The 26,069-nt window shown below is 40.6% G+C and overlaps 1 protein-coding gene, 1 long non-coding RNA gene and 1 pseudogene across 2 annotated transcripts; 2 read left to right on the top strand and 1 right to left on the bottom strand.

The window, feature by feature from the left end:
* Nucleotides 1–8,823: 8,823 nt before the first annotated feature.
* Nucleotides 8,824–21,070, bottom strand: LOC107277802 (wall-associated receptor kinase 1-like; annotated as a pseudogene).
* Nucleotides 21,071–22,257: 1,187 nt separating this feature from the next.
* On the top strand, nt 22,258–24,926 carry LOC136353912 (uncharacterized). Its single transcript, XM_066305215.1, has 2 exons — nt 22,258–24,630; nt 24,740–24,926. The coding sequence occupies exons 1-2, from the start codon at nt 23,525–23,527 to the stop codon at nt 24,921–24,923; spliced, it is 1,290 nt and encodes a 429-aa protein (XP_066161312.1). The 5' UTR covers nt 22,258–23,524; the 3' UTR covers nt 24,924–24,926.
* Nucleotides 24,927–25,096: 170 nt separating this feature from the next.
* LOC136353864 (uncharacterized) lies at nt 25,097–25,819 on the top strand. The gene is made up of 3 exons (XR_010737340.1): nt 25,097–25,277; nt 25,372–25,470; nt 25,550–25,819. It is a non-coding gene; the product is annotated as an uncharacterized lncRNA (long non-coding RNA).
* Nucleotides 25,820–26,069: the final 250 nt, after the last annotated feature.

Genomic DNA, 26,069 nt, shown 5'->3' with positions numbered 1-26,069 from the left:
CCTCTTCTCTCCCTTCCTCCTCTCCCTTCTTCTCTCCCCTTCTTCTCTTCCTACTACAATACACCACAAAAAAATTTTAAAAAAACAAAAGATAGAAAAATTTATGTATAGAAATACTATATATAAAAAGTTTGAATTCAAATTCAAATTTGAATCGGGTATGTAAACTTTTGACTTATAAACTTTGGGTCTATAAACTTTAGGTGTATAAACTTTAAATGTATAGAAATACTATATATATAGAAAATATTTGAATTCAAATTCAAATTTGAATTGGATATAATTCAAATTCAAATTTGAATCGGGTATGTAAACTTTTGACTTATAAACTTTAGGCCTATAAACTTTTAGGTGTATAGAAATACTATATATAGAAAATATTTGAATTCAAATTCAAATTTGAATCAGATATAATTCAAATTCAAATTTGAAACGGGTATATAAGCTTTAGGTCTATAAACTTTAGGTGTATAAACTTTAGATGTATAGAAATACTATATATAAAAAATATTTGAATTCAAATTCAAATTTGAATCGGATATATAAACTTTTGGTCTCTAAACTTTAGATGTGTAAACTTGAGATGTATAAACTTTAGGTGCATAAATTTACTAAAATAGGAAAGTAATGCAGCGCCAAAAAAGGAAATCAGGTGGAGGGAGGGAGGGGGAGGAGGATTGATCATTACCCCCGTCCCTAGGCGATCGATCGCCCATTCGGGTCCCCCCCCCCCCTCAAAACTGCCAACATGTGCAGCTTCTAGATCAATCTATTCATGCACAGCCAATTAAACTGAGGGATCTTAAGGTAGCATGCGGAGGAACACCGCGCTTTCGTTCCTCATTTGGGCCATGGCCATGGCGATGTTCATGGCTACCCTCCTTCCACAAAGTTAAAATGATCACTAATCTCACATACATGCATTCTTCTTTTCATTTCATTATTGAAAGTGAAAAGGCATGTAGCCTAATGGTTGCAGTGACCTGAGTAGCATCCCAAGATTCTGAGTTTAAATTTTCATAGGAGCGAATTTGAGATTGGGTTATTTGAGGGCCAGAGGCTGGATAAAAAAAACCCTTCTCTAAAAGAAAATTCATTATTGAGAATTTAATGGATTTGACCTTATTCCAACTATGAGCAGCGATCATTAATTGGTATATATGAGAAGTGGGTTCACATCCTTTACCATAATGACATACCATTACAGACACTACATGTGAGGCAATAGAAAGCACGTGACTGTAATGACAGTGATATTATATTATATATGGTAAAGGATCTCACCCATGAAAAGTACTAGAGTATCTGCCCATGCTGCCCCATAGGGAGTAACAATAATGGTCTTACCGTTTTGGTTTTCAGCTAAAGCATACTGTGAGTGCCTTCAGTGCGCAGACGTCGACACACACCTGATTGCTTTACCTGCTGTTCAACAGAATATCCTTAAATCCCTTGTGTTAATATATAATATGAGCCATATATTGGTTCCTAATATTATTCGTGGAGGTCTATCCAAATAGATCCATCATTTCCCATCGTATGTTGTAATCTCAGAATACCTATATTGTCTTTCTTTCTTGATGGTGGAATTAATGAACTAATAAATAAAGTTGTATGTGCATTGTCCAATTAATTATTATTTTTAGAAACAAGTACAAACGCAGACGCTCACAACACGTGTGTACTCATCCCTATAAATACGCGCACACACATCCTACCCAAGGCCGGTCCTAACATTTTAAGAGCCTAGGGTGAGACAAAAATTAGGGCCCTAAATAGCTACATTAAATTCATTTTAGTAGCTTGTATGCATGTGGTCTTTATCTATGTGCAACGCAACATGCACATCTCTTCTCCATTCCTCTTGGTTATACACATGTAACAATTTAATATGCTTTGCAAAATTATTTCTTTGAAATTATCCATCCAATATGTGATCTAATTATACTGTTATATTTATTATAATTAAATCTTTACAATAAGATATCACATGATGTATACATGTTTCATTCATTTTGATTCGATGTTTCAAACGTAAAAGTAAAATGTTTCAACTGGTCTTCTACTATGTTGCGCATATCTTTTGTATACATATAATGGATCATTTCTAATGTTGCATATGGTATTATTTGAATGTTTCAATAAGTGTTTTACGATGTTTCAGTAGTTCATTTGCAAATGTTGTATTGTGTTCTTTCGATGTTTCAATAAATACTTTGCGCTGTTTCAATAGTTATAAATTGATGTTTCATAAGCTATATAAATATGTTTCAATTAAAGTTATAACAACAAATATATTTTTTTCATCTGAAATATGGTCATGTGAGATCTTGTTGTGAAAATTTAATTGTAACAAATAAAATGGTGCAATCGATTCACAGATTGCATAAGTAGTTTACAAGAAAACATGTTTTAAAAGTTTGATAAAAAAACTTTACATGTACTGTTAAGTGTGTGTGCGAAAGGATGAGAGCATGTGCGGTACGTGCTCTGATCAGAGAGAGATAGGATTAGAGAAAATCATGCATGTGAGTAGCTAATGGAGAGAAAAGGAAGATTGTCCGACTTTTATCTAAATGATCGGGGTCAGGAGATATATGCCACCGGGAGATAAATTAGTACTCCACTGAAAACTGGTCAAATTAATTATTACGTGGTCAGCTTTATCAGTCCAGTGCATTTGATGCTTAGTACTTCCTCCTTCCCAAATTGATCATCATACAATGGAATTTAAAATTTCTCAAATTGATCATCGTAGTATAACCGCATGGACATGATTTCATCAGAATACAATTAATGTAGCATGGGAGAATATGTGTATGCTAAGGTGTAATTGGTATTGTGTTTTTAATCGATGCATGTATTGTGGGAGAATATGTGCATGGTGTCTTGATTGATATTATTTAAATTATCCTTGGTCTTGGTGCATAAACTTATACGATGATTAATTTGTAAATGAGGGAGTAGTATACCTTTTCTTTTGTGGCGAGAAAGATTTTGTACAATTGATCAGATTCTAATAAATTGCTTGAACGACGAGCCAACAAGACTAGCTAGGGTCATTTTCTCTATCCACAATTGCTTCACTATAATGCTCCGATTTTGTTTTGAAATCCATAAATTTTTTTGAGATAGTTTTTTTTAATAATAATGGATAGGAATATCAAAGCAAATCCCTACTTTCAATAGATGATTTTTCACAATTTGACCCATTTCTGTGCTTCCATATCATGGTAAAGCTGACGACAGACTGTAATTCTTACCTCCCAGATTATGGTTGACCTACATTAATCTGAAAACATAATCGAGCCGCCTCAAACCCACTAGGAAAGCACAAACATTATCACGTGGTTTGTCTGATAGAAAATACTAAAATTGGGCCATTTTTTGTGGGTGTAACAAAAACTAAAATATGCATCACCAACTAAATTATTCCATTAATTGATTATATATGTACAGACCGACACAGTTTGTTCCAATTGGACCGTATATTTAACAGATTAACAGTCACATGTACAGCCCATTCACATCCAAAGCTAATGGTCAAGACACTGCAGCAACTGTGTCGACCAACCTCTCTCCCAAATTGGATTAATTACAGTAATTAACTAACTAATTAATTAACCATGCATCCCGTTGCACCCTCAAATCAATTGTAATCTACGTTTACATTAATTACTATATCCTTTGAATCAAAGACTACCCAAATGCACATGCATATATGTACAAGAGATCGATCCAAATCACACACCAACTAATTAATTAATATACTTAGTTAAGCCCATAAGATATTTCATACACTAATAGAACTACCTCCAAGCTTAACTAGCTAGCTTTGCTAATAATATCAAGCAAATTGGTACTATGCATGGCTTTGCACGGTCAGTACAGATATATAGGTTAGCTATTTCTTGTGTGGCTTGCTTCGATTAATTTGATGGTTAATTAATTTATAAGCATCCCACATATATATTGCTCTCTTCGAGGATCACATGTACAAATCAGTTAATTATCTATTACTCCTAAATATATTTCGAAAATGCTTATATTTTGAAACGAAAGAAATACCACGAAAAATAAGATGTTGTATTGTGCTTAACTATTGATGTTCTTGACTCCCCTTAATATTTTTAACCCCTAGCTACCCATTAGATCCTTCTCCACAGTTAATTAGTAACAACTGCTTATAATTAATTAATATATGTATGTGCTTCCTACTTCAATTAACTATATATTGAAGTACGTACTACTTGCTGAAAATTAATTAAGTATAGCAAATTTAACTCAGCATATGGTAATTTACAATATGTTGTAGTAAACGTTTTCCACAAGTTGAGGTGATAGATGGTCTTGAGTCTTGACTATCCATCTATAGACTTGTACATTGTTGATCAAATTCTAGGAGATGCCAAGTACACATTTGCGTCGATCCAACGGTGCAGATCGATTATGTTTGTCAGTTGACAGAGATCCCAGCCGTCCAGAAAAGCTGTGCGGGTGAAAAGCTTCCACGTATGCTAGTCAACGCCCGTGTGGGCCCCACATTGTCAGGGGGACAAAATACTGTACAATTAATACTAGGTCATCGTTGACAAGTGCTTGGCTTATGTCAGCAGCTGACGCCGTAGAGCAGAGAAAACGCAACGCATCCGAGATCCACTCGTGTATACATATAATCCTTATTGCGTCTTTGATTAATTCGACAATTAAACCGGAGGAGTAGAATCTTATTTACTCGCATACTGAAAGTATTAGTATGGTATATGAAAGCATAATGAACTTTCATACCAAAATGCTATTAATTACTCTCTCCATCCTAAAAAAAAGTCCAATTCTAGAGATGAACATATGTCCATATTCATCTCTAGAATTGAACTTTTTTGGGACGGAGAGAGTAGTAGATTAATCATACCAACGATATCTCGAAAAATATTATATTATATTTTCTCCGGTTTTTAATGTTTAAAGCTGTTGATTTTTAGGACTTTGGACGCACGTTTCACCATGTGTCTTATTAAAAACTTACATAATTATTATTTATTTTTTTTAATTTGTTTTATCATCATGTGTACTTTAAATATGACTTATAATTTTATATTTTTTTTACATATTTATTGTAAAAACGAATCTTGAATTAAACAAATTGTCAAACATATATAAAAAAGTTAACGGCATCAAACATTAAAAACCTATAGAGTATCTTTACGAGTAAATAGTTAAATTAAGAAGTCGAACACCTCATTTTCTTTTTCAACCGAACTCATCTTCAAATTAATAAAGGTTGACATATCTCAAATTGAAATATTTTTCTTTAATTTTAGCTAGTTGTCTTTTGAACTTTTGTACATTAGCAATGCAATTAATGCTAATATTCGTCTGCTACAATTTAAGGTGACTGTCTCCACTAAGCACACCATCTAGTCTACTATAATGCATATGTTTGACCTAATGCAAGGATCGATGGGATGCATGTAGAGCCAAATATGACCAATTAATTAAGAACGTTTTCGTTGAGCCTATATTTGTACCTTCTATTCTTAATTATTAGCAGATGTAGTATAGACAACATGCATGCATCTATATATGTAGCTGATAATAAGACAAGCATATGGTTCAAACTGTTGGGTTTTGGTAACATCAACTATTAGTTGACTAATGTTTTACTACGGTAACCGTGACGTACGAACAGTACATGCATGCTTAATGGGTAAGCTTCAAATTAAATAAACTTAACTGTGGGTCTCGCAAACCAGCTTAGTTTGATGTGGTTGTGAATTTTCTATCTATCAGGGTTCAAACCCTGCAGATATACCCAACTAATACATATTTGATGCACTTTCACTGAGAATTTAAAGGTTGACACAGATTCATCACTTTAGTTGTGTGGTTAATTATGCCACGAATTTAAATTAAAGTACTCTATGAAAAAAGGGATTAGGATTAATTGTGCATGCGTGGGGTGTGTATATGTATTTGTCTTTAATGTAATTGCAAAAGGAAAAGGCTTAGCTAAGTACTATCTCTGTTTTTAAATAGATGATATCCTAAAATGTGGGCAGTCAAACTTCGAAACTTTAGATGATTAATTAATATAAATAATGGAGGTATATATGGTATGCTGTTGTTTTTCATCCATAAATTAGTTTTTATCCTCTCCTAACTTAATTAGCTTTTAAATTAATAATCGAGTGCATGCCCTCCACACAAAATGAAAAAAAGAAAGAAAGAAAGAATCAAGTGCTCAAAATGGCATGTTCTTCTCTGCAAACTAAGCTAATCATTCTACTACTAGTACTCTACATAGCTATATATTCAGTATATAAATAATTTGCTAGTAGAATGTAACAAACCTGCAACAACTTGTGATTCGTATACTAAATATAGTACGCAGGATGCAGGGCGTAATGAACACGTCTTGTTTTTAACTGTGTAAGTATGCATGCATGTGCTTAATTAAGCAGTAAACATGTGCTTATCATCAAGCCAACCAAGCAGAATCTGACCCTAGTTAGGGGTCTATAAGATGCTTAATTATAGCACTAGTGTGTGGCCCAAGGTATAAGTATAAGTAATTAACCCCCACTAACCTAAGATTCTGTCTGTTAATTATACATATATCCCTGTCATTACTTGTAGCTAGCACTACTGACAGACTGACAGACATTGATCGACATTAACACAGATCGATCACACACTGCAAATTTACTCCATTCTCACTCGCAGAGAGATGATCGGATCACCGGATCGAGGTGTCATTTTGACTATTTATATACTCCCTCCGTTTCTAAATATTTCACGCCATTGATTTTTTAGCATATATTTGACCGTTTGTCTTATTCAAAAACTTTTGTGAAACATGTAAAACTATATGTATACATATAAGTATATTTAACAATGAATCAAATGATAAGAAAAAAATTAATAATTATTTAAATTTTTTAAATAAGACGAACGGTCAAACATATTTTAAAAAGTCAACAGCACCAAATATTTAAAAACGGAGGAAGTATATATCATATACTAATTAATTACGACGACGAAGAACAGTAGTGCTAGTACTTGTGCGTCATCGATTAAGGGTTTAGAATTTATAAATTAACCATTTGGAGTTGTAAATTGAACTGAAGATTAAATGCGTGGAGGAATGCATGGTCCAGAATTTATTCAACTTGGAGAACTTATTTATTATACATCTGGTTCTGATCTTAGCCGTCACTCATACAATTGGATATTCAATTCAGTGTGCGCTAAGTTGATGCGCCTTACTTTGTTGTAGGATATGTGGATGAATACATATTATACATTATAGAAATGGTAAGTGTATATGTTTAAATGATGTGGAGATAATGATTTTACATTGCTATGCATATTGAGTTATATATATATATATATATATATATATATTATTACTCCCTCCGTCCAAAAAAGACGAATGTAGAACTAGTACAACGAATATGGATAAAGGCATGTCCAGTTCATTATACTAGGTTGGTACTTTATGGGACGGAGGAAGTACTCTTTTACTTCAATAAAATTAAATATGTAATTATCTATATATTATAATAAAAAATTATACTGGAAAATATATATTTGAAAAACCATGTTACATAATCAGTGGGAGTACTACCTCTAGCCACTAATATATTACGCTTTAATCAAGTATTTGTTGCCTACCATTTTTTCCCGAGCGACGTACTCCTTTGTCAAAAAAAAAAAAAAGCCAACTCCATATCTAGATACATAGCTAGCAGTTAGTTAGCTTTTTTCAAACGGATGAAGTATATATAACAAAAGTTTTCATGAGCTGAATTTGCTAGTTATGAGCATAATATCAATATTTTATCTGATTGACTTGGTAGGTAGATATATTCGTCTATTAACAATTGTTGGTTTATTTTTGTTTTAGTATTTTGAGTGTTTCTAAGCAATTGGCCAATTCGAATATAGGGAATGTTTTGGCAAAAATTCCGAATGTTTGCTAGAACTTGGGACGAAATATTTCTTTTTCGAATGGTAATTAAGGCAATTGCCAACGTTTTATATAAACAATAAGGTATCTCATTTTTAGGAGAAACGAGATCAAACCTTATAATGCAAGGTTAATTAGAAAAAACTGAACAAAACCCACAATTACAATAACACTCCAACTACATAAGCTATGATGATGGCGAAAACAGGACAGCCAAGCTCAACACTCAACAAACACCATCCACATGAACAAGCAACAAGCTAGAAAAAAAAGACTCCCATACACTAGCCAAGACGTGACGTTATCATCATCACACTAGCGCCTACGCGGCTAGACAACTCCAACTTTGTTAAGAAACATAAGGGTTACGACAACAAGCTAGCCCGCACAAAATGTTAACCTAATTCAACGAGGCTCATGTCATCATTGCCACGCATCACGCCCCGTAGACACCGCAGCTCCGACTTCATGAGCACCGGTCTCCTTAATACATGGCTGAGCTAGACTGACCGACCTTGCAGCTCAAAATGCTTGCTACTCCACACTACGCGACTGGCGATGTTTAACTTTGGTCATCGTTCCAAAATGAAAAGAAGTCTTTCCTCTTTCAGTTATAGCCTGACTCTGAACTCTCTCTCTCAACTACAATTTTGCAGGCATATGCATATATTTCAAGAGTGCACAAAAGTACATCTCCTTCATAAATTAAGTTACATTACGATTTAAAAAAAAATTGAATATTAGGGAAGAACCTATAATTTCAAATAATTAGAAGGGGTCTAGCCCACCACCTTGTGAAGCTAGCTGGAAATCCCCTGAGCGTTTCTCAGTTACGTTGTGATTTATTCATGATATACCAGAACTAAAAGATCGTTATCGATACTTGTTACAAGAGGAAACTAAACGACAATAGCACAATGCTGCAGCTCTACAAGCATAACAGGACAACCCGGCGGAAGCAACAAACGTCACATCTGCAAGATCGACGGAGAAAACAATAGCGAGAAGGACGAATCCATATATCGATGGACTACCAACCGAGTCTGAAGAGACCAGGCTTGGTTCATCTTCTACACCATCAGTTCGTTGCTTGCTCTCAATTGCTTAAGCTCCTCCAGCACCTCTGCCATGGTGGGCCTCTCATCCACGTCATCTTTGAGACACCGGACTGCGATGGCCGCCATCGTGTCGAGGCATTCAATGCACTGATCAGGCTGAAGGCTGTGGGCATCAGTATGCAGCATGTCCTGGTCATACATCTCCCTCCTTGCATTGTTGTCCGTGTGACAGTTGACAAAATCTGACTGAACGTTTCTCCCGTCATACTTGGCCTTTTTCCGAGTAATGAGTTCTATGAGTACGATCCCAAAGCTGTAAACATCGCTTTTCTGTGTGACAATGTTAGTTTTCATGCACACAGGATCGATGTAGTTCTTGTCGGCACATACTTCCTTGGTTGCAAGGCCTAACTTGGAGGACCCAAAGTCAGAGACCTTAGGCACGAGATCCTTACCAAGAAGGATGTTGGCTGGCTTGACATCTCCATGAATAATGCTTTGGAGACCAAGAGAATGCATGTAGGCAAGAGCAGCCGCGGAGCCGATGGCAATGTCGAGGCGTTCTGGCAGCGAGAGAGCCCACAGGTCAGGTCCATGAAGCACGGTCTCGAGGCTCCCATTGGGGATGAACTCGAAGACCAGCATGGGGACCTCCGTCTCCATGCAGCACCCGATGAGACGGACCACGTTGTCGTGCCGCATCTGTGACTGGACAATGATCTCATTCACGGACGCTTTTTGGCCGAGCGTACCATCGCCATTGGAACTAATGGATTTTCTAAAGGCCATCTCTTTCACGAACTCGTATTTGCCTCGTCTAATACTGCTCTTCGCGGTGGAGTATTTGACGGCGACCTCCTGGTCATCGTGGAGTCCCTTATAGACCTCACCGAAGGTGCCCTTCCCGATCTTGGTTCTCTTCTTGTTTGTTATCGTGTCAAGCTGCTCCTGCGTGAAGGTGGTAACGCCCATATCCTTCAGTAGTTGGCCACCGTTACTTTCGAAGAACCCCCTCTGCTCCCATGCCTTGTGCTCACAACGAATGAACCACGCAAGGCCCAAAAGAGCAACCATGGCGCATACCGTTGCTGCATGATCAATATATGTATATAATTAATTAAGGATTCTGTGGGTTCATCTATTGGACCCATAAATAGATACTGCTTGAATAATCCATATGTAAAATTAGCAATTAATCAAAATTCATGTACATATGGGCGGCCACAATTAAGTATACTAGCTACTAGGTAGTACTAGTAGTAATAATTAATCAAGAATCAACGGCGTCGATCGGCTCACCTAGTGTGGCGACTATACGTAAGGGAATTATGGGCTTGCATCCCTTGCCAGTACCGTCTCCTCTATGGGGAAATCGGCATATGCACTTGTAACCGCCATCTGTGTTCTGGCATCTGCTACCATTGTAACATGGATAGAGTTGGCCGTATATAGAAGACTTTGTCCTGAGATGGCACTCGTCAATATCTGCACACATATATATAGTGGTGATAAACAATCCAAATAATTAAGCTACCAATCCGGTCGCGCTTACGTACGCGAGCAACTTCAAACATTAAGCTATACCATACTCGCTAGCTATCGACGACGTACCACACCACTACTGGAGAAGCGGTTTTTACTCCCGATTTATAACCATTTTTATTCGTGGTTATAGCAACCGGGACGAGCAAATCACGTACCACCGCAGCTGGAGAAACTGTTTTTACTTCCGGTTTACAACCATTTTTACTCCATTGCGGGAGAAACGGTTTTTACTTCCGGTTTACAACCATTTTTACTCCCGGTTATAACAACCGGCGCGAGCAAATCGGAAGATGGAGAAACGGTTTTTACTCCCGGTTATAACAACCTTTACAACCATTTTTACTCCCGTTATAACAACCGAGATGAGTAAATCAGGAGATCTTTAGTCCCCCGGTTATAACAACTGAGTCGAGCAAATCGGGAGATCTTTAGTCCTGGTATTATCTTTAGTGGAGATCTTTAGTCCCACTTGAGAACCGGTACTAAAATTGCATAGCAAATGAGAAATATAAGTGGGATGTGAGATTCGAACTTAAGATCTCTCACCTTAGCCTCCATATGCATAACCTTTCCACCTACTACATACATCTTACTTGAATAGATATCTTTAGTCCCAGATAGTAACACCAACCAGAACTAAAGATCCTCAATCTTTAGTCCAGGTTGGTGTTACCAATTGGGACTAAAGATCAATGTTTAGTCACGGTTGGTTTATACCAACCCGGACTAAAAATGTTTTGAGGGACTTGGAGTATCTTTAATACCGGTTCTTTAACCTAACATGGATAATTGTGATTTTAGGTACCATGAAAAAAGATCAGTTATCCACTTGTGCACATACTAGATAGGATATATCTTCATGCATGCCAACTTAGAGAAGAATACAGTTAGCTAGTCAGTAATCTGCAGTATATAATTAATTAACAACTAACCTATGCATCCGCCATTGCCTTTGAGATAGGGATTGCCGTCGTATCCCTCGGAGCACTTGCAGATATACCCCTCTCCGTTATTCCTATTGTTGCAGTGGCTGTGGTCGCTGACGCAGGCAGGAGCTACCGACCCCGAGCATGACCCGTTTTCCCTGATGGCCCAGTCAAGCACCATGGGGACTCTCTTGTGGCCATCCCGGTTCACAAATCTCTTACTGCCAGCATGACCGAAATCTTCCCGTCTAAAATTGTACCTGAATTGCATATATATCAACAACAGGTTTAAAGTTTCTCTATCCAGTACACGGTATATATTGTGTGGATATTAATTTGACCCAGAAGGATATTCATATATATCTTGATAGGCCATTCTTTAATTAAATTGATCAAATTAATGTGCCGGAATTTGATGACATATGCTTTATATATATATATATATATATATATATATATATATATATATATATATATATATATATATATATATATATATATATATATATATATACCTAATTAAAAAATACGTAAGGTTTCCGGAGGTATTTTTCGTCCGTCATTACCATGCGCTTCGCTAAAATCCAGATTTAATCCGGTTAACAGCCGGATTGGGCTTTTCTTATCTACTCCAAAACCGCGTCTGATACGATATATACACATTTCATGTAATTGCCTCACATGTGTAGTAGTCTGCCCACTTGGTTAAAGGAGAAAGTTTTCACTTCGGCCACCTGGGTTCGAGTCCCACTTTCCTCTCAATTTTGCACCTATTATTACTTGCACTGTGTATAGGGCTCTCTTAGAATAAGTCTATTTTGCCTCCCCCAAGTCAAATTATATTTGCCTTCTATTTTTTTCTCTTTTTTCAACAGATTTTTATTGGTTATGAAATCTTATCTTATAATGAATCAGTTTTTAATTCGAAAATTAAAAATAATTAAATTATATTCACAAAAATCAATATAATATATGTTGACCTAGGCCCTAGAATATGTCTACTTTCCCTCCCTAGTCCGAAATCATATTTGCGCGTAATTTTTTTTTCTCTCAACCATTAGCACGGACCATGCACATCCGATGGCTGAAACATCAAAAGTTCTGCACCTCTTTCTTTAACAGATTTTTAGTGATTCTGAAATCTTATAGTACACCGGTTTTTAATTCGAAAAATAAAGATTATTATATTATATTAAAAAATTAGTATAAACACGTGAACCAACCGGTATTTTTTTAAAACATGAAAATTGAATATGTGCATGGCGTGAAACTTCACACCATGGCTCCGTTCCTTCTATCTCGATTTTTGTTAGCGTGTTTTTAAAACTTTCTATATACAAGTTGATATAAAATACTAGATAATTTTTCTTAATTTTTGTTATAATAAAACTCAATTAATCATGTGCTAAGAGGTTTTCTAAAAAGAAAAAGGAACGGCATGGTATGGCTGGCACTGTTCAGGTTTTGTCGGTTAGAACATAGCACTGTACTGTTGCATTGTGATTATAATCAATGCAATGTTATAGCAATCATCAATTATGAAAAAAGATTATAAAAGTGTCATAAAAAATGTAGTTTATAATAATTAATGAACTCCCAAAAAATTCATTATTTACTTATACGTAAAGGTGCGTTGCTTGGACGTCCGTTTCTCCAATGCTACAATCATTGGGACCATGTGTTAGGGACATCATTCACATTCTGTACGTGTAGAGCGGATTAATTATCCAAACACAAATATGCATTTGTGATAACTATGAAGGTGCTTCGATAAATCGTTAAGGCCAAATTTCATTCACCTCACCAAGTCACCATTACCCAGTACAATGATATCACAGTTTATCACATAAGGGTTGAGAGAGAGAGAGAGCGTGTTTTTATTCTGCGTGATTATCATTAACCTAATAAATAATTTATCTATCTTGAAACATTACTATATATATGTTAACTCTAGACTTTATAGCATTTAACTGTTCCTTTACCCGTAACAAAGCATGTGCATTTTTCTAGCATAACAATAATATAATTAAAATAGCCTTCACCCGTTACAACATACGGGTGTATTATTAAAAAATCAGACCGGGCCAAAAAAAAACTCAGCAAAAACCATGTGTATTATTAGAAGAAAAACCAGATTGGACCGGAAAAAAATGAGCAACCCAGATCAGACCAGAGGTTGCCGTTGTCGTTTCTTTCTCTATCTATCAGAACAATATTGTCAGTCGCATTTCTGCTGTTCTGGTTTTCTTCGTTGCCAATGTCCACCATCAATAGATGAGTCCAATTATGAGATACATCCTACCACAGTCCTCACCACCATTTGATCATCGGACCATCCACGCCCATCTTGAGTATTATGAGAATATGAGTATATCAATATGTAATGGTGGTTTTATCCATTCTAATTATCATTAAAATTTCTAATTAATACTTAGTCTAAGAAATAATTTATCCGTAGCGAAGCACGGGCATTTTGCTAGTATATATATATGCACGTAAGCAACGTACCAGCCTTTCTCCGCCACGAAGGCGTAGCTACAGGGGGCGCCTTGGTCCCACGCGACGTTGGGCACCAAGCTCGGGTCGGCCCACTCCAAATTTAGGACGTTAAGGTTGGGCGGGATGGAAGGCACATGGCAGCAACCCAGCCCCGTGCAGCCGTCACCGTCGTTGGCGGCTGTCTCCAAGCTCGCGCACGACGTGATGCAGCCGGTCAAGTAGCTCCCGTCGTCCTTGCCCCATAGCAACCCAACCCAATCGCACCGCAGCCGATGGCCGTGAACTCGTTCCTCTCCTCCGCCAACAGGAACGGCGTGCCGGTGGCGTTGAAACTCGCGTAAATACCGCTGGATTCCGTGGTGTTAGGCGAGTTGTTGCAGTAGTCTTGCAGCACGAGACTGTAGACGCGCATCTCCCCCTTCTCCAGCGAGATGTCCATGATCTCTACGTCCCCCGTGTACGGCCTGGGTGGGGTAAAGCTATGGTTGCAGTCGACTTCGAAGCCCGGCCAGGCGCAGTCGACGCCGATGCCGAAGGGGAAGGGGATGTCGACGTCGCCGCACTTGCTCGAGCACCCCGCCCGCTGCCCACCCGCCGCCGCCGCCGTAGCAGCATGGAACAGCAGCAGCAGCACTATTATTAGTTGTTGTGGCATGGCTAGTATTCCGACGCGCATTACGTTTCGTTTCTTGCTGCTTGTACGTACTACGTGGTAGCTAGAGGTGCTGCGTGGGATGCGCACGTCGCCGCACTTCCTGCCGCAGTTCGCCGCCGTCGACGTACCCACCAGCACAGAGGAAACTAGTAGCAGTGGCGCCACGGCTGCAGCCAGAGCATGGAGGTCATACCACACACTGGTGGAGAAACCATCTTTCGTCGGTCGGCCGATTTCCACAGTAGTCCCGGATGCAATAAAAACCGGGGCTAAAGATGTTCTTTAGTCCCGGTTCAAAAGGGTAACGGGCATATTTGATCTTTAGTCCCGGTTTGTGTTACCAACCGGGACTAAAGATGATCTTTAGTCCCGGTTCGAATGCTGTCAGGGTCTGTCAGGCCCTCCCGGTATCTTTAGTCCCGGTTGATAACACCAACCGGGACTAAAGATGGTAACTTTAGTCCCGGTTGGTAATACCAACCGGGACTAAAGATCCCGGTGATCTTTAGCCCCGGTTGGTGCTACCAACCGGGACTAAAGTCCCACCCCTATATATATGTCTTCTTCCTCCTCCAGCTGCCCGAGCAAGCTTCAAAATTTCTTCAAAAAAGAGGGGAGGTCATGCCAAAATTTCTATTGAATTTATTTTGGTGATTACATACAAATCGGAGGTGCCTAAAAGGTTTGCAACTTCATCCTCCAATGTTTTTTTTTGTCATACTAAATTTGCACCTATGTTTTGCACACTTTTTTTGTCTCCAAAATGTAGTTGTAAGTTGATGAGAGAAAATGTGTGTGGGGAAGAAAGAATATATAGAAATTTAGTTCATTTGCTAAACAAGGTTTTATAAAATAGTTGAGAAGGAAAACTCTAGTGAAAGTTAATCTTAAATAATAGAAAACAAACTAAAATGAAAATTAAAAGAAGTAAAACACATTAAAATTAGTTTATTACTTAACAAATAGTTTTTAAGAATTATTTGGTGTAATATTTTATGATTTTTGTATGAATAAAGATATCTTATAATTATTGTATGACTGTCATTATTGTAAGAATAATTATTTGTGTACGGTTTTTTTGACTCATGTAGATGGATCGGCAATGGATGTACGCTGACCGGCGGTCCAAAGAGTTTATTGACGGCGTGCACTATTTTTTAGAGTGGCCGAAGCTAACAGGAAAAGGGGTTTTATTTGTTGTCCATGCAATAAGTGTAAGAATCAGAAGGAGTATTCTGCATCCAGGACTATTCATTTCCACTTGTTTGAGTCGGGGTTCATGCCAAGCTATAATTGTTGGACATCCCACGGAGAGCAAGGTGTTGAAATGGAAGAAGATGAAGTGGAAGACGACAATATTCCGGACTTTGCTCAATTTGTTGGATTTGAAGGAAATCAAACGAGCGAGGAGGAAATAGCTGCTGATGGTAACGACGTTGCGGATGATCTTGGTCAAATGTTGCAGGACGCCAGGGAGGACTGCGAAAGTGAAAAGGAGGCCCATAAATTGGACAAGATGTTGGAGGACCACAGAACTTCGTTGTACCCAGGTTGCGAGCAGGGGCACAAAAAGTTGGATACCACTCTGGAGTTGTTGCAATGGAAGGCAAAAAATGGGGTTAGTGACAAGGCATTTGGCGATTTATTGAAACTCGTCAAGAACATTCTTCCGGGGGGAAACAAATTGCCCGAGACAACGTACGAGGCTAAGAAGATAGTCTGCCCGTTAGGACTGGAAGTTCATAAGATTCACGCATGTCCGAACGATTGTATCCTATATCGCGGTGAGGAGTACGAGAACCTAGAAGCATGCCCTGTTTGCAAAGCACTACGATACAAGATTAGACGGGACGATCCAGGAGAAGTTGACGGGCAGCTAACAAAGAAGAGAATTCCTGCTAAGGTGATGTGGTATTTCCCTATAATACCACGGCTAAGGCGTTTGTTCAGGAACAAGGGGAATGCTAGAATGTTGCGATGGCACGCTGAAGAGCGTCAACAGGACGGGATGCTGAGACACCCCGCCGATGGTTCGCAGTGGCGAAACATCGACAGAAAATTTAAAGAATTTGGAAAGGACGCACGAAACATACGGTTTGGTTTGAGTACGGATGGCATGAATCCTTTTGGAGAGATGAGCAGCGGCCATAGCACTTGGCCCGTTACGATGTGTATCTACAACCTCCCCCCCTGGCTATGCATGAAGAGGAAGTACATAATGATGCCGATTATTATTCAAGGCCCCAAGCAACCTGGTAACGACATCGACGTGTACCTAAGACCACTGGTCGAGGATCTTAAACAGTTGTGGAAGAAGGAAGGTGTCCCCGTGTGGGACGAGGACAAACAGGAGGAGTTTAACCTACGAGCGCTGCTGTTCGTAACCATCAACGATTGGCCTGCACTTAGCAACCTATCCGGACAGTCCAACAAGGGGTACAAGGCTTGCACTCACTGTATGGATGAAACAGAAAGTACGTATCTTAAGCACTGTAGGAAGGTTGTATACATGGGTCATCGTCGATTCCTTGCAGCAAACCACCCGGTACGGAAGAAAGGCAAGCACTTCGAACATAAGGCCGACCACCGTACGAAGCCTAAACATCGCAGCGGGAAAACAGTGTTTGCTATGGTTAAAGATCTTAAAGTAGTGTTCGGAAAGGGGCCTGGAAGCCAGCATATAGAGAGCGAAGATGGTCACGCGGCGATGTGGAAAAAGAACTCTATATTTTGGGAGTTACCATATTGGGAATTCTTGGACGTACGCCACGCAATCGACGTGATGCACCTCACTAAGAACCTTTGCGTAAACCTTCTTGGCTTCCTAGGTGTATACGGAAAGTCGAAAGATACACTGGAAGCACGTAATGATCTGAAGCATATGGAACAACGCGGCGACCTTCACCCGGAACCAAAGGAGAAAGGAAGCCATTACTTGAGTCCAGCCAGCTACACTCTTAGCAAGGCAGAGAAGGAAAGTATGTTTGAATGCTTGGAGAGCATAAAGGTACCGTCTGGATACTCCACGAATATCAAGCGAATAATAAGCACGAAGGAGAAGAAGTTCACAAACCTAAAGTCTCATGACTGTCACGTGTTGATGACACAACTGCTACCAGTTGTAATAAGGGGTATCCTTCCAGACAATGTCCGGGCAACAATAACAAAGCTATGTGCATTCATGAACGCAATTTCGCAGAAGGTCATCGATCCGGATAGATTAGATGCCCTTCAGAATGAAGTGGTGCAATGTCTCGTCAGTTTTGAGTTGATATTTCCACCTTCATTTTTCAATATAATGACACATCTGCTTTGTCACCTTGTGAAAGAGATCCGTATTCTCGGGCCTATGTACCTACACAACATGTTTCCTTTCGAGAGGTACATGGACGTTCTGAAGAAGTATGTTCGTAACCGTGCTCGTCCAGAGGCAAGCATCGCCAAGGGTTATGGAACAGAGGAGGTCATCGAATTTTGCGTAGAATTTATCGAAGACCTTCGCCCAATCGGGGTACCGGAATCACGCCATGAAGGGAGACTACGGGGAAAGGGAACTCTCGGAAGGAAAGCAATTATGACGGTAGACAACAATTTATTCCGTAAAGCCCATTTCACTGTTCTGCAACACTCTTCATTGGTAGCTCCTTACATCGAGGAGCACTTGGCTCTAGTTCGCGCCAGGAACATCGGTAAGTCCGATGTATGGATTACACGGCATCACATTGATACTTTCCCCGCGTGGCTACGACAACATCTCATGGGTAACGAGTCGATCAACCAACAACTTGCCTTCCTGGCGAGGGGACCGTCTGGGTCGATCGCGACATTCCAGGGATATGAGATCAATGGGTACACATTCTACACGAGAGCCCAAGACATGAAGAGCACGAACCAAAACAGCGTTGTTCGTGTCGATGCCATGGGACACGATGGAACAACTGCCACGTATTACGGTGCCATCGAGGACATATGGGAACTTGACTATGGTCCTCTCAAGGTTCCTCTGTTCCGGTGCCAATGGGTTAGGTTGACTGGTGGAGGCGTAATGATTGATGACAGTGGGATGACAACTGTTGACCTTAACAAGGTTGGATACTCGGACGAACCTTTTGTCCTTGCCAATGATGTAACGCAAGTCTTTTTCGTGAAGGACATGTCTAGCAAAGGAAAGAAGGGCAGAGGGCCTGATGAGCCTAAGCGTCAAGTGGTTCTCCCAGGCAAAAGAAAAATCGTCGGAGTTGAGGACAAGACTGACGAGGATTACGATCAGTTGGATGGGCAACCCCCTTTCACGGTGACGATTGACCCTAGCATCCTCCTATCAAATGAAGACACCCCTTACTCACGCAGCGATCACAAGGAGGGAACAATAGTGAGGAGAAAGTACGTGCGGTCAACCGTCACCGCCGATGTAATGCCGTAATTATTGTGTACACGATGTAAACTATTTTGGATGTATTGATTATCCATATAAATCAATTGATGTATGGCATATGTTAATTACGCACGATTATTAGAGGTTTCAACAAGTTCAAATCATGTATATGCTAGTCAGTACGGCAATTTTAAATCATGTGGCAATTTTATATGTTAATTAGAGTTTTTAACATTTAATTTACTATCATTCATATGCTAATTATAATTGACTGGAGAATTTTTAAAAGTATTAAATTTAATATATTTTTAAAACTATCATTCATATATTAGAGTTTTTCACAATTTAATTTACTATCTTTCATATGCTACTTATATATGACTATTCGAATTTTTAAAAGGTTTAAATCATGCATGTGGCATTTACATATGTTAATTAGAGTTTTTAGCATTTAATTTAATATAATTCCTACGCTAAGTATATATGATGATTACAATTTTTATTAATTTTAAATCATGCAGTATGTACATACATATCTTAATTAGAGTTTTTACCAATATAATAATATCATTCATATATATGCTAAGTATATATATATATATATATTGGAATTTTTATTAATTATAAGTCATATATTTGCTTATTACGATTTATCCACTTAATTTTTCGAAGTAATTGTCATTAATCTTTAGTACTTTAAATAATGTTAATGCATTAACTTCTATTTTATAAACACATATGTAAGCGAAAATCATATGCAGTGCTATAATCTTTAGTCCCGGTTCTTAACCCTAACCGGGTTTAAAAAGAATTTCGAAATAGCGGGAAAAGATATTTACTCCCGGTTGTTGAGAACAACCGGGACTAAAGATATCTTTAGTCCCGGTTGTTCTCAACAACCGGGAGTAAATATCTTTTCTTTACTCCCGGTTGTTCTCAACAACCGGGACTAAAGATATCTTTACTCCCGGTTGTTGAGAACAACCGGGAGTAAAGATCCGGGGGTATATATATTCCCGGTGCGCCCTCGTCTTCTTCACCAACACTTAGACGTTTTCGGCCGATCGATCTCTCTCGGCCTCTCTCCTTCGCCGCCACTGCCTAGGGCAAATCCCCGCGCCGACGCCGCCGTATCTCGCCGTCGTCTCGAGCTCGTCGTCCTCGCCGCCGCCTCCGCCTCCTCCGCTGCCGCCGCATCTCTGGGGTGAGAGCCGCCGCCGCCAGATCTCCCTTTATCTCTCGATCTCTCCGATCTCAGCTCGATCTCTCTCCGTCTCTCTCCGTCGCCGCCGCCACGCCACGCCGCCGCCGCCACGGCCCCGCAACGCCACGCCGCCGCCGCCGCCGTCGCCACGGCACCGTCGCCACGCCGTCACCACGCCGCCGCCGTCGCCACGCCGCCGTCGCCACGCCGTCGCCACGCCGCCGCCGTCGCCACGCCGCCGCCGTCGCCACGGCGCCAACCGCCGCCCCGATGCCGCCACGGCCCCGCAACGCCACGCCGCCGCCGCCGCCGTCGCCACGCCACCGTCGCCACGCCGTCACCACGCCGCCGCCGTCGCCACGCCGCCGTCGCCACGCCGTCGCCACGCCGCCGCCGTCGCCACGCCGTCGCCACGCCGCCGCCGTCGCCACGGCGCCAACCGCCGCCCCGATGCCGCCACACCGCCATTAACGAACGAGAACGAGAACGATCGAACGAACGAGAAGCGAGAACGAACACGTCAACGTACGTTGCCGTGAGAACGTGAACGAGAACGAGAACGATCGAACGAACGAGAGCGAGAACGAACACGTCAATGTATGTTGCCGCGAGAACGTGAACGAGAACGAGAACGATCGAACGAACGAGAGCGATAACGAGAACGATCGAACGAAGACAAGTGAGAACGAGGGAACGAACGTGAACGAGCTAGGGAACGTGAACGAGCGAACGAACGAGGACGAACGTTAACGTGAAATGCAATATATATATATATGTATATATATATATGTATATATATATATATGTATATATATATATATGTATATGTTACTTCGCATTTGACTATATGCATCTTTTTGTATCTTGCAGAAAAGACGTGTTGTCGGAGTCGTCCGTCAAGCCTGAGTGGAAGAGCTAGCCCTAGAAGGAATTGGAGCAGGCAAGTGACGTAATAATATAAATGATTGTTATATTTGTAATGCAATTAATTAAGATTATTAGACCTGTAATTAGACTTATCATATAAGATTGTGTAGTGTTCTAATATTATTTGAGTTTTAATATAAGATTACTTTATTTGTAATTAGACTTAGTATGTAATTATTGACTACGGAAGTTGTGCGACAAGTAGCAATTGACTATTGTAGTCTTAATTAGACTTAGCATATACGCACGAAACACTTAGCATACATGACTCTTTTAGTCTTAGCATGTAATATTATTTGAATATATATATAAGATTACTTTATTTGTAATTAGACTTAGTATATAATTATTGACTACGGAAGTGGTGCGACAAGTAGCAATTGACTATTGTAGTCTTAATTACACTTAGCATATACGCACGAAACACTTAGCAGACATGACTATTTTAGTCTTAGCATGTAATTTTATTTGAGTTTTAATATAAGATTACTTTATTTGAGATTAGACTTAGTATATAATTATTTACTACGGAAATGGTGCGACAAGTAGCAATTGACTATTGTTGTCTTAATTAGACTTAGCATATACGCACGAAACACTTAGCATACATGACTCTTTTAGTCTTAGCATGTAATATTATTTGAATATATATATAAGATTACTTTATTTGTAATTAGACTTAGTATATAATTATTTACTAGCTAGGGTTGTATAATATACGTCACCTAGACTTAGCTTATATCACGATTTGTAATTAGACTTAGCACGTAAGTTTGTGTAGGGTTCTAATGTACGACATTTACACTTAGCATACATGACTTAGATTGTTAAAACATAAATGTCTCGTGACTTAGCAGATGTTTCTTGTATCAACAGATGGCTGACCGCGATGAGGAACAGATATTGTACGATACAATCGCGGAGGAAAGCAGCCAGTACTGGAATGAAGAAGAGGGGAACGAGGATCCAAACCAGTACTTGAACGAGGAAGGGAACGTGGAGAGGGATGCGGAGGGGAACCAGCAGGGGCACGTGGAAAGGGATGTGGAGGGGAACCAGGAGGAGGAGGCTAGTGGTAGTCAACCCTCCGTTGGACAGAAGAGGGCACGCGGGCAACGAGGTGCAGCGAAGAAGCTTGAGGGTCGGCACATCATAACGGAAGTGGAAGAAGATGGACGTCCTAGTGCCCCGGCCGAAGCCGCCAAGAACTATGTACGTCACAGCGGTTGGGTTGTGCGGGATAACGTGCCTGTCAGTACGGTGTACTGGCGAAGAACAAGGGCACGAGGAGATCATGAGAGCTTTGTCCCAGATTCGGAGAAAGAGATGCTGTGGACCACAATGCTCGAGACATTCACCCTTCCTGCGGGTACAGAGGACAAAGTGAAAAGGTGGACTCTGAAGAAAATGGCAGAACAGTTTCAGAGCTTCAAGGGAGATCTGTACAAGAAGTATATACTGAAGGGGCAGACACCGAACTTCGACACATTCCCAAAGCTAAGGGATCACTGGGACGAGTTCGTTGCATATAAGACAGGTGAACAAGGGCAGGCGATGATGGAAAGAAACAAAGAAAATGCCGCCAAGAAGAAGTACCATCACCACTTGGGGTCAGGAGGCTATAGCGTCGCGATGCCGAAGTGGGAGGAGATGGAGGCTAGCTTGATTGAGAGGGGTATCGAACCGGCAACAGCCAATTGGCCGGAACGATCGAAGTTCTGGTACTATGCTCACGGTGGAACGCTCAACCCAGCTGATGGCTCACTGGTATTCGGCGTTCAGATACGAGAGGCTGCGCAACGACTAACAGATGCAGTGGAAGCCTCCTCTCAGGGCACGTTCCGACCCGACAGAGATAGGGACGAGCTGACACTCGCCCTGCAGACTCCAGAGCATCCAGGACGAACACGAGGGAAAGGGGTGATTCCTTGGAAGATTGGTTTCAAGGAGGACATCCACACGTACAGGAGTCGGATGAGGAGCAAGAGAGATACCGAGGCGAAGATTGCAGACCTAGAGTTCCGGGTATCGAGCTACGAACTCAACATGCAAGAGGAGGTGGCAAGGAAGGTTGATGAACGCATGGCCGCACATCGGTCCCATGATCCCCAGCCGACCATTCCTCCTGCAATGGTGAGCCCGTCAGGAAACCGTAGCAGCTGCGCCTCAACGGGGCAGGTAGGATCGCAGAGCATGGACGCCATGCAAACACAGGACGAATCGACCTGTCCCGTTGATGACATCACTCAGCGGACACCATGTGAGCTGCATATTCCTTTCAAGAACTTATCAATAAAGGTAAGATTTAGCCATTCCGCTAGTTCCTGCTTATATATGTTGATTACTAATAAATAATCTCTCACAACATGAAGGTGGCGTCGGGCATGGCCATCCCAACGGACCCTTCAGGTACTTACCACTGCAGGCCGATTCCAGCAGGATACTCGAAGGTCGAAGTTGAGTTGGTCGAAGGCGCGTACGAGGACCTCGAGCTGGATTACCCTGGAGGAGACGGTGAGACGCATCTACGAGACACAAGCCATGCCATTATTCTATGGCGCAGGCGGTACATCATCCTCCCTGGGCGACAAGCGGCGTCTCGTGCACCATCTCCTCCGGCTCCGCCATCTCCTCCTCATGATCCTGCACCGTCTCCTCCTCATGCTCCGCCAGCACCGTCTCCACCTCAGGCTCCAGCATCGACTCCTCCTCAGGATCCTGCACCGACTCCTCCTCGTGCTCCTACACCTACTCCCCCGCAAGCTCCTCTTCCGGCACCTTCAAAGTCAAGGGCCCCCCCAGCTGCACCGCCTGCCCACACAAGGGCAACGAAGAAGGCGAAAGTTGACGCCGCCAAGAACAAGGACCCGGGGTACGATTGCACGCAAGAGGAGCTTGACGCTTACGTTGCATCAGAAGTCAAGAGACAATTCAAGCCTCGAAGTCCAGAAAAGAAGATTCCTATAGACCCCAGTGTCAGGAACTTCTTCAGGGGTATGTCTGCATCTGTCAAGGAGGCCATCAAGCTATCGGACTATGAGCGAACGCTGAAGAAAGCATCTTCTGGAAAGTCCAAACCAGTCCCTCAGCTTGGAGAGCAACCAAAACAGGAGATCGAGCCGTTGGTTACCGGTAAAGAAATGACGATAGAACAATTTATTACTGACACCGGTCTAACTACGGATCAATTGCTAGGAGTCGCACCAATCGAAAAGGCGGAAGTGAAATACATGTACGAACTCGGTAAACCGCTTGTCAAGCCTGAGCTGCTGCAGTCCCTACCCACACAAATGTACAAGTTCCATCAGCTGTACATGGAGATGAGCGCCGCCGGTAGAGAGATGATCGGAGCGAGGATCAGGGACACGGACTTCTTGCAAGGAGATGACATTCTCTGGATCAATTTCAAGGGAATCTACGAACTATACCAGCTGGACGCCCTCGACGTCTCTATTATGAGTTGCTGGATTTTGTAAGTATATCGTTCGGTTAGATTTCTTACTATACGTCTCCTTTAATTAATTAGGTCCTTGTATATAAGTAGACTATAGAAAATAATATACTCCCTTTTATCGTTGTAGAATGGAGATTCAAAGGGCCCGACGGCGGAGGGTTTTCGATACTGGATTCATCGACCCTCGGAGAGTAAACGTCGCAATGCTCGACCAATATCCACAAGAAACAGAGGACAATCTCGTCCATCTCCTGAAGGCGCAGCATTACAAGACGTTCATACTGTTGCCATACAACACAGAGTTAGTTTAATTTTACTGTCTTCCTACATACCAAATTTCATTCCCGTACGAACTTGCTAAGTGTTTCATATGTAATGCATCCCACGCACATTGCAGATTCCACTGGGTGCTTTTACTCATCGACCTGGAGGCCTGCACCGTCAACGTATATGACTCAATGGATAAAAAAGAGTCTACGTTTGACAAGGTTTTCGAACTTATAGACAGGTACCGTCATAAGTTCCTTTGTTAATTAAGAAAATCTTGTTATGTTAATTGCTACTACGAATCATAGCTTTAAACTCCATGTAGGGCTTGGTATCGGTTCCGTCATTTGGTCCGCGGCAAATGGAGAGAAAGACTTAGGCGGAAGTTCAAATTTCCTGTGAGTACACATGCTCTATATTTATATTTCTCCGATTCAAATACATACAAGTGTATATTAATTAGATCTCTCGTTGTTTGTCATTTATTTGTAGTGCGCAAAGCAAAAGCAGGGAAATAACTTGTGCGGCTATTACGTGTGCGAGTATTGCCACTGCCTTGCAAACCAAATCATCACCACAAGAGAGCTCGATGTACGTACAAATAAATTCAAAATTTCATTACGTAGCGATTTCTTGTTTAATTACTAATCAATTTCATACATTCATATAGTTTATTCGCATGAGGGATAACCTGACCACACACAAGGAATTTATCACGGCGGTTCAAGAACAACTCATGGGATTCATCAACGAAGAAATCCTTAATCCCAAGGGTGAATTCTACTACGACGGAAACACAATTCACCGGTCCTTAGCTTCTGAGCTAGCAGCGAGTACTACTACGTCGAAATGATAGCTAGCTAGCTAGGACATATAATGGATTGTAATTAATACATGACTACATATGTTTCTATATGCATGTGTACACATTTTCTATAATGTAAATATATTTTGGTCATATATATATATCTATATACATATGCATTAATTTGCATAACATATATATGTGTATAAATACATATATATTATGCATGTATATACATATAATATAATATAATATATATATATATATACATATATATATATGTATGCATATATATGTATTGAAACATATATATGCATGGTTTATATATATATATATATATAAACTATATATATATATATAAACCATGCAGCAACAGGGCCATGCA

Source organism: Oryza sativa, chromosome 11, assembly GCF_034140825.1.
Source record: "Oryza sativa Japonica Group chromosome 11, ASM3414082v1".
NCBI lineage: Eukaryota > Viridiplantae > Streptophyta > Magnoliopsida > Poales > Poaceae > Oryza > Oryza sativa.
Note: the sequence above shows the minus strand (reverse complement) of the source record. Positions and strands in the feature narration are given on the sequence as shown.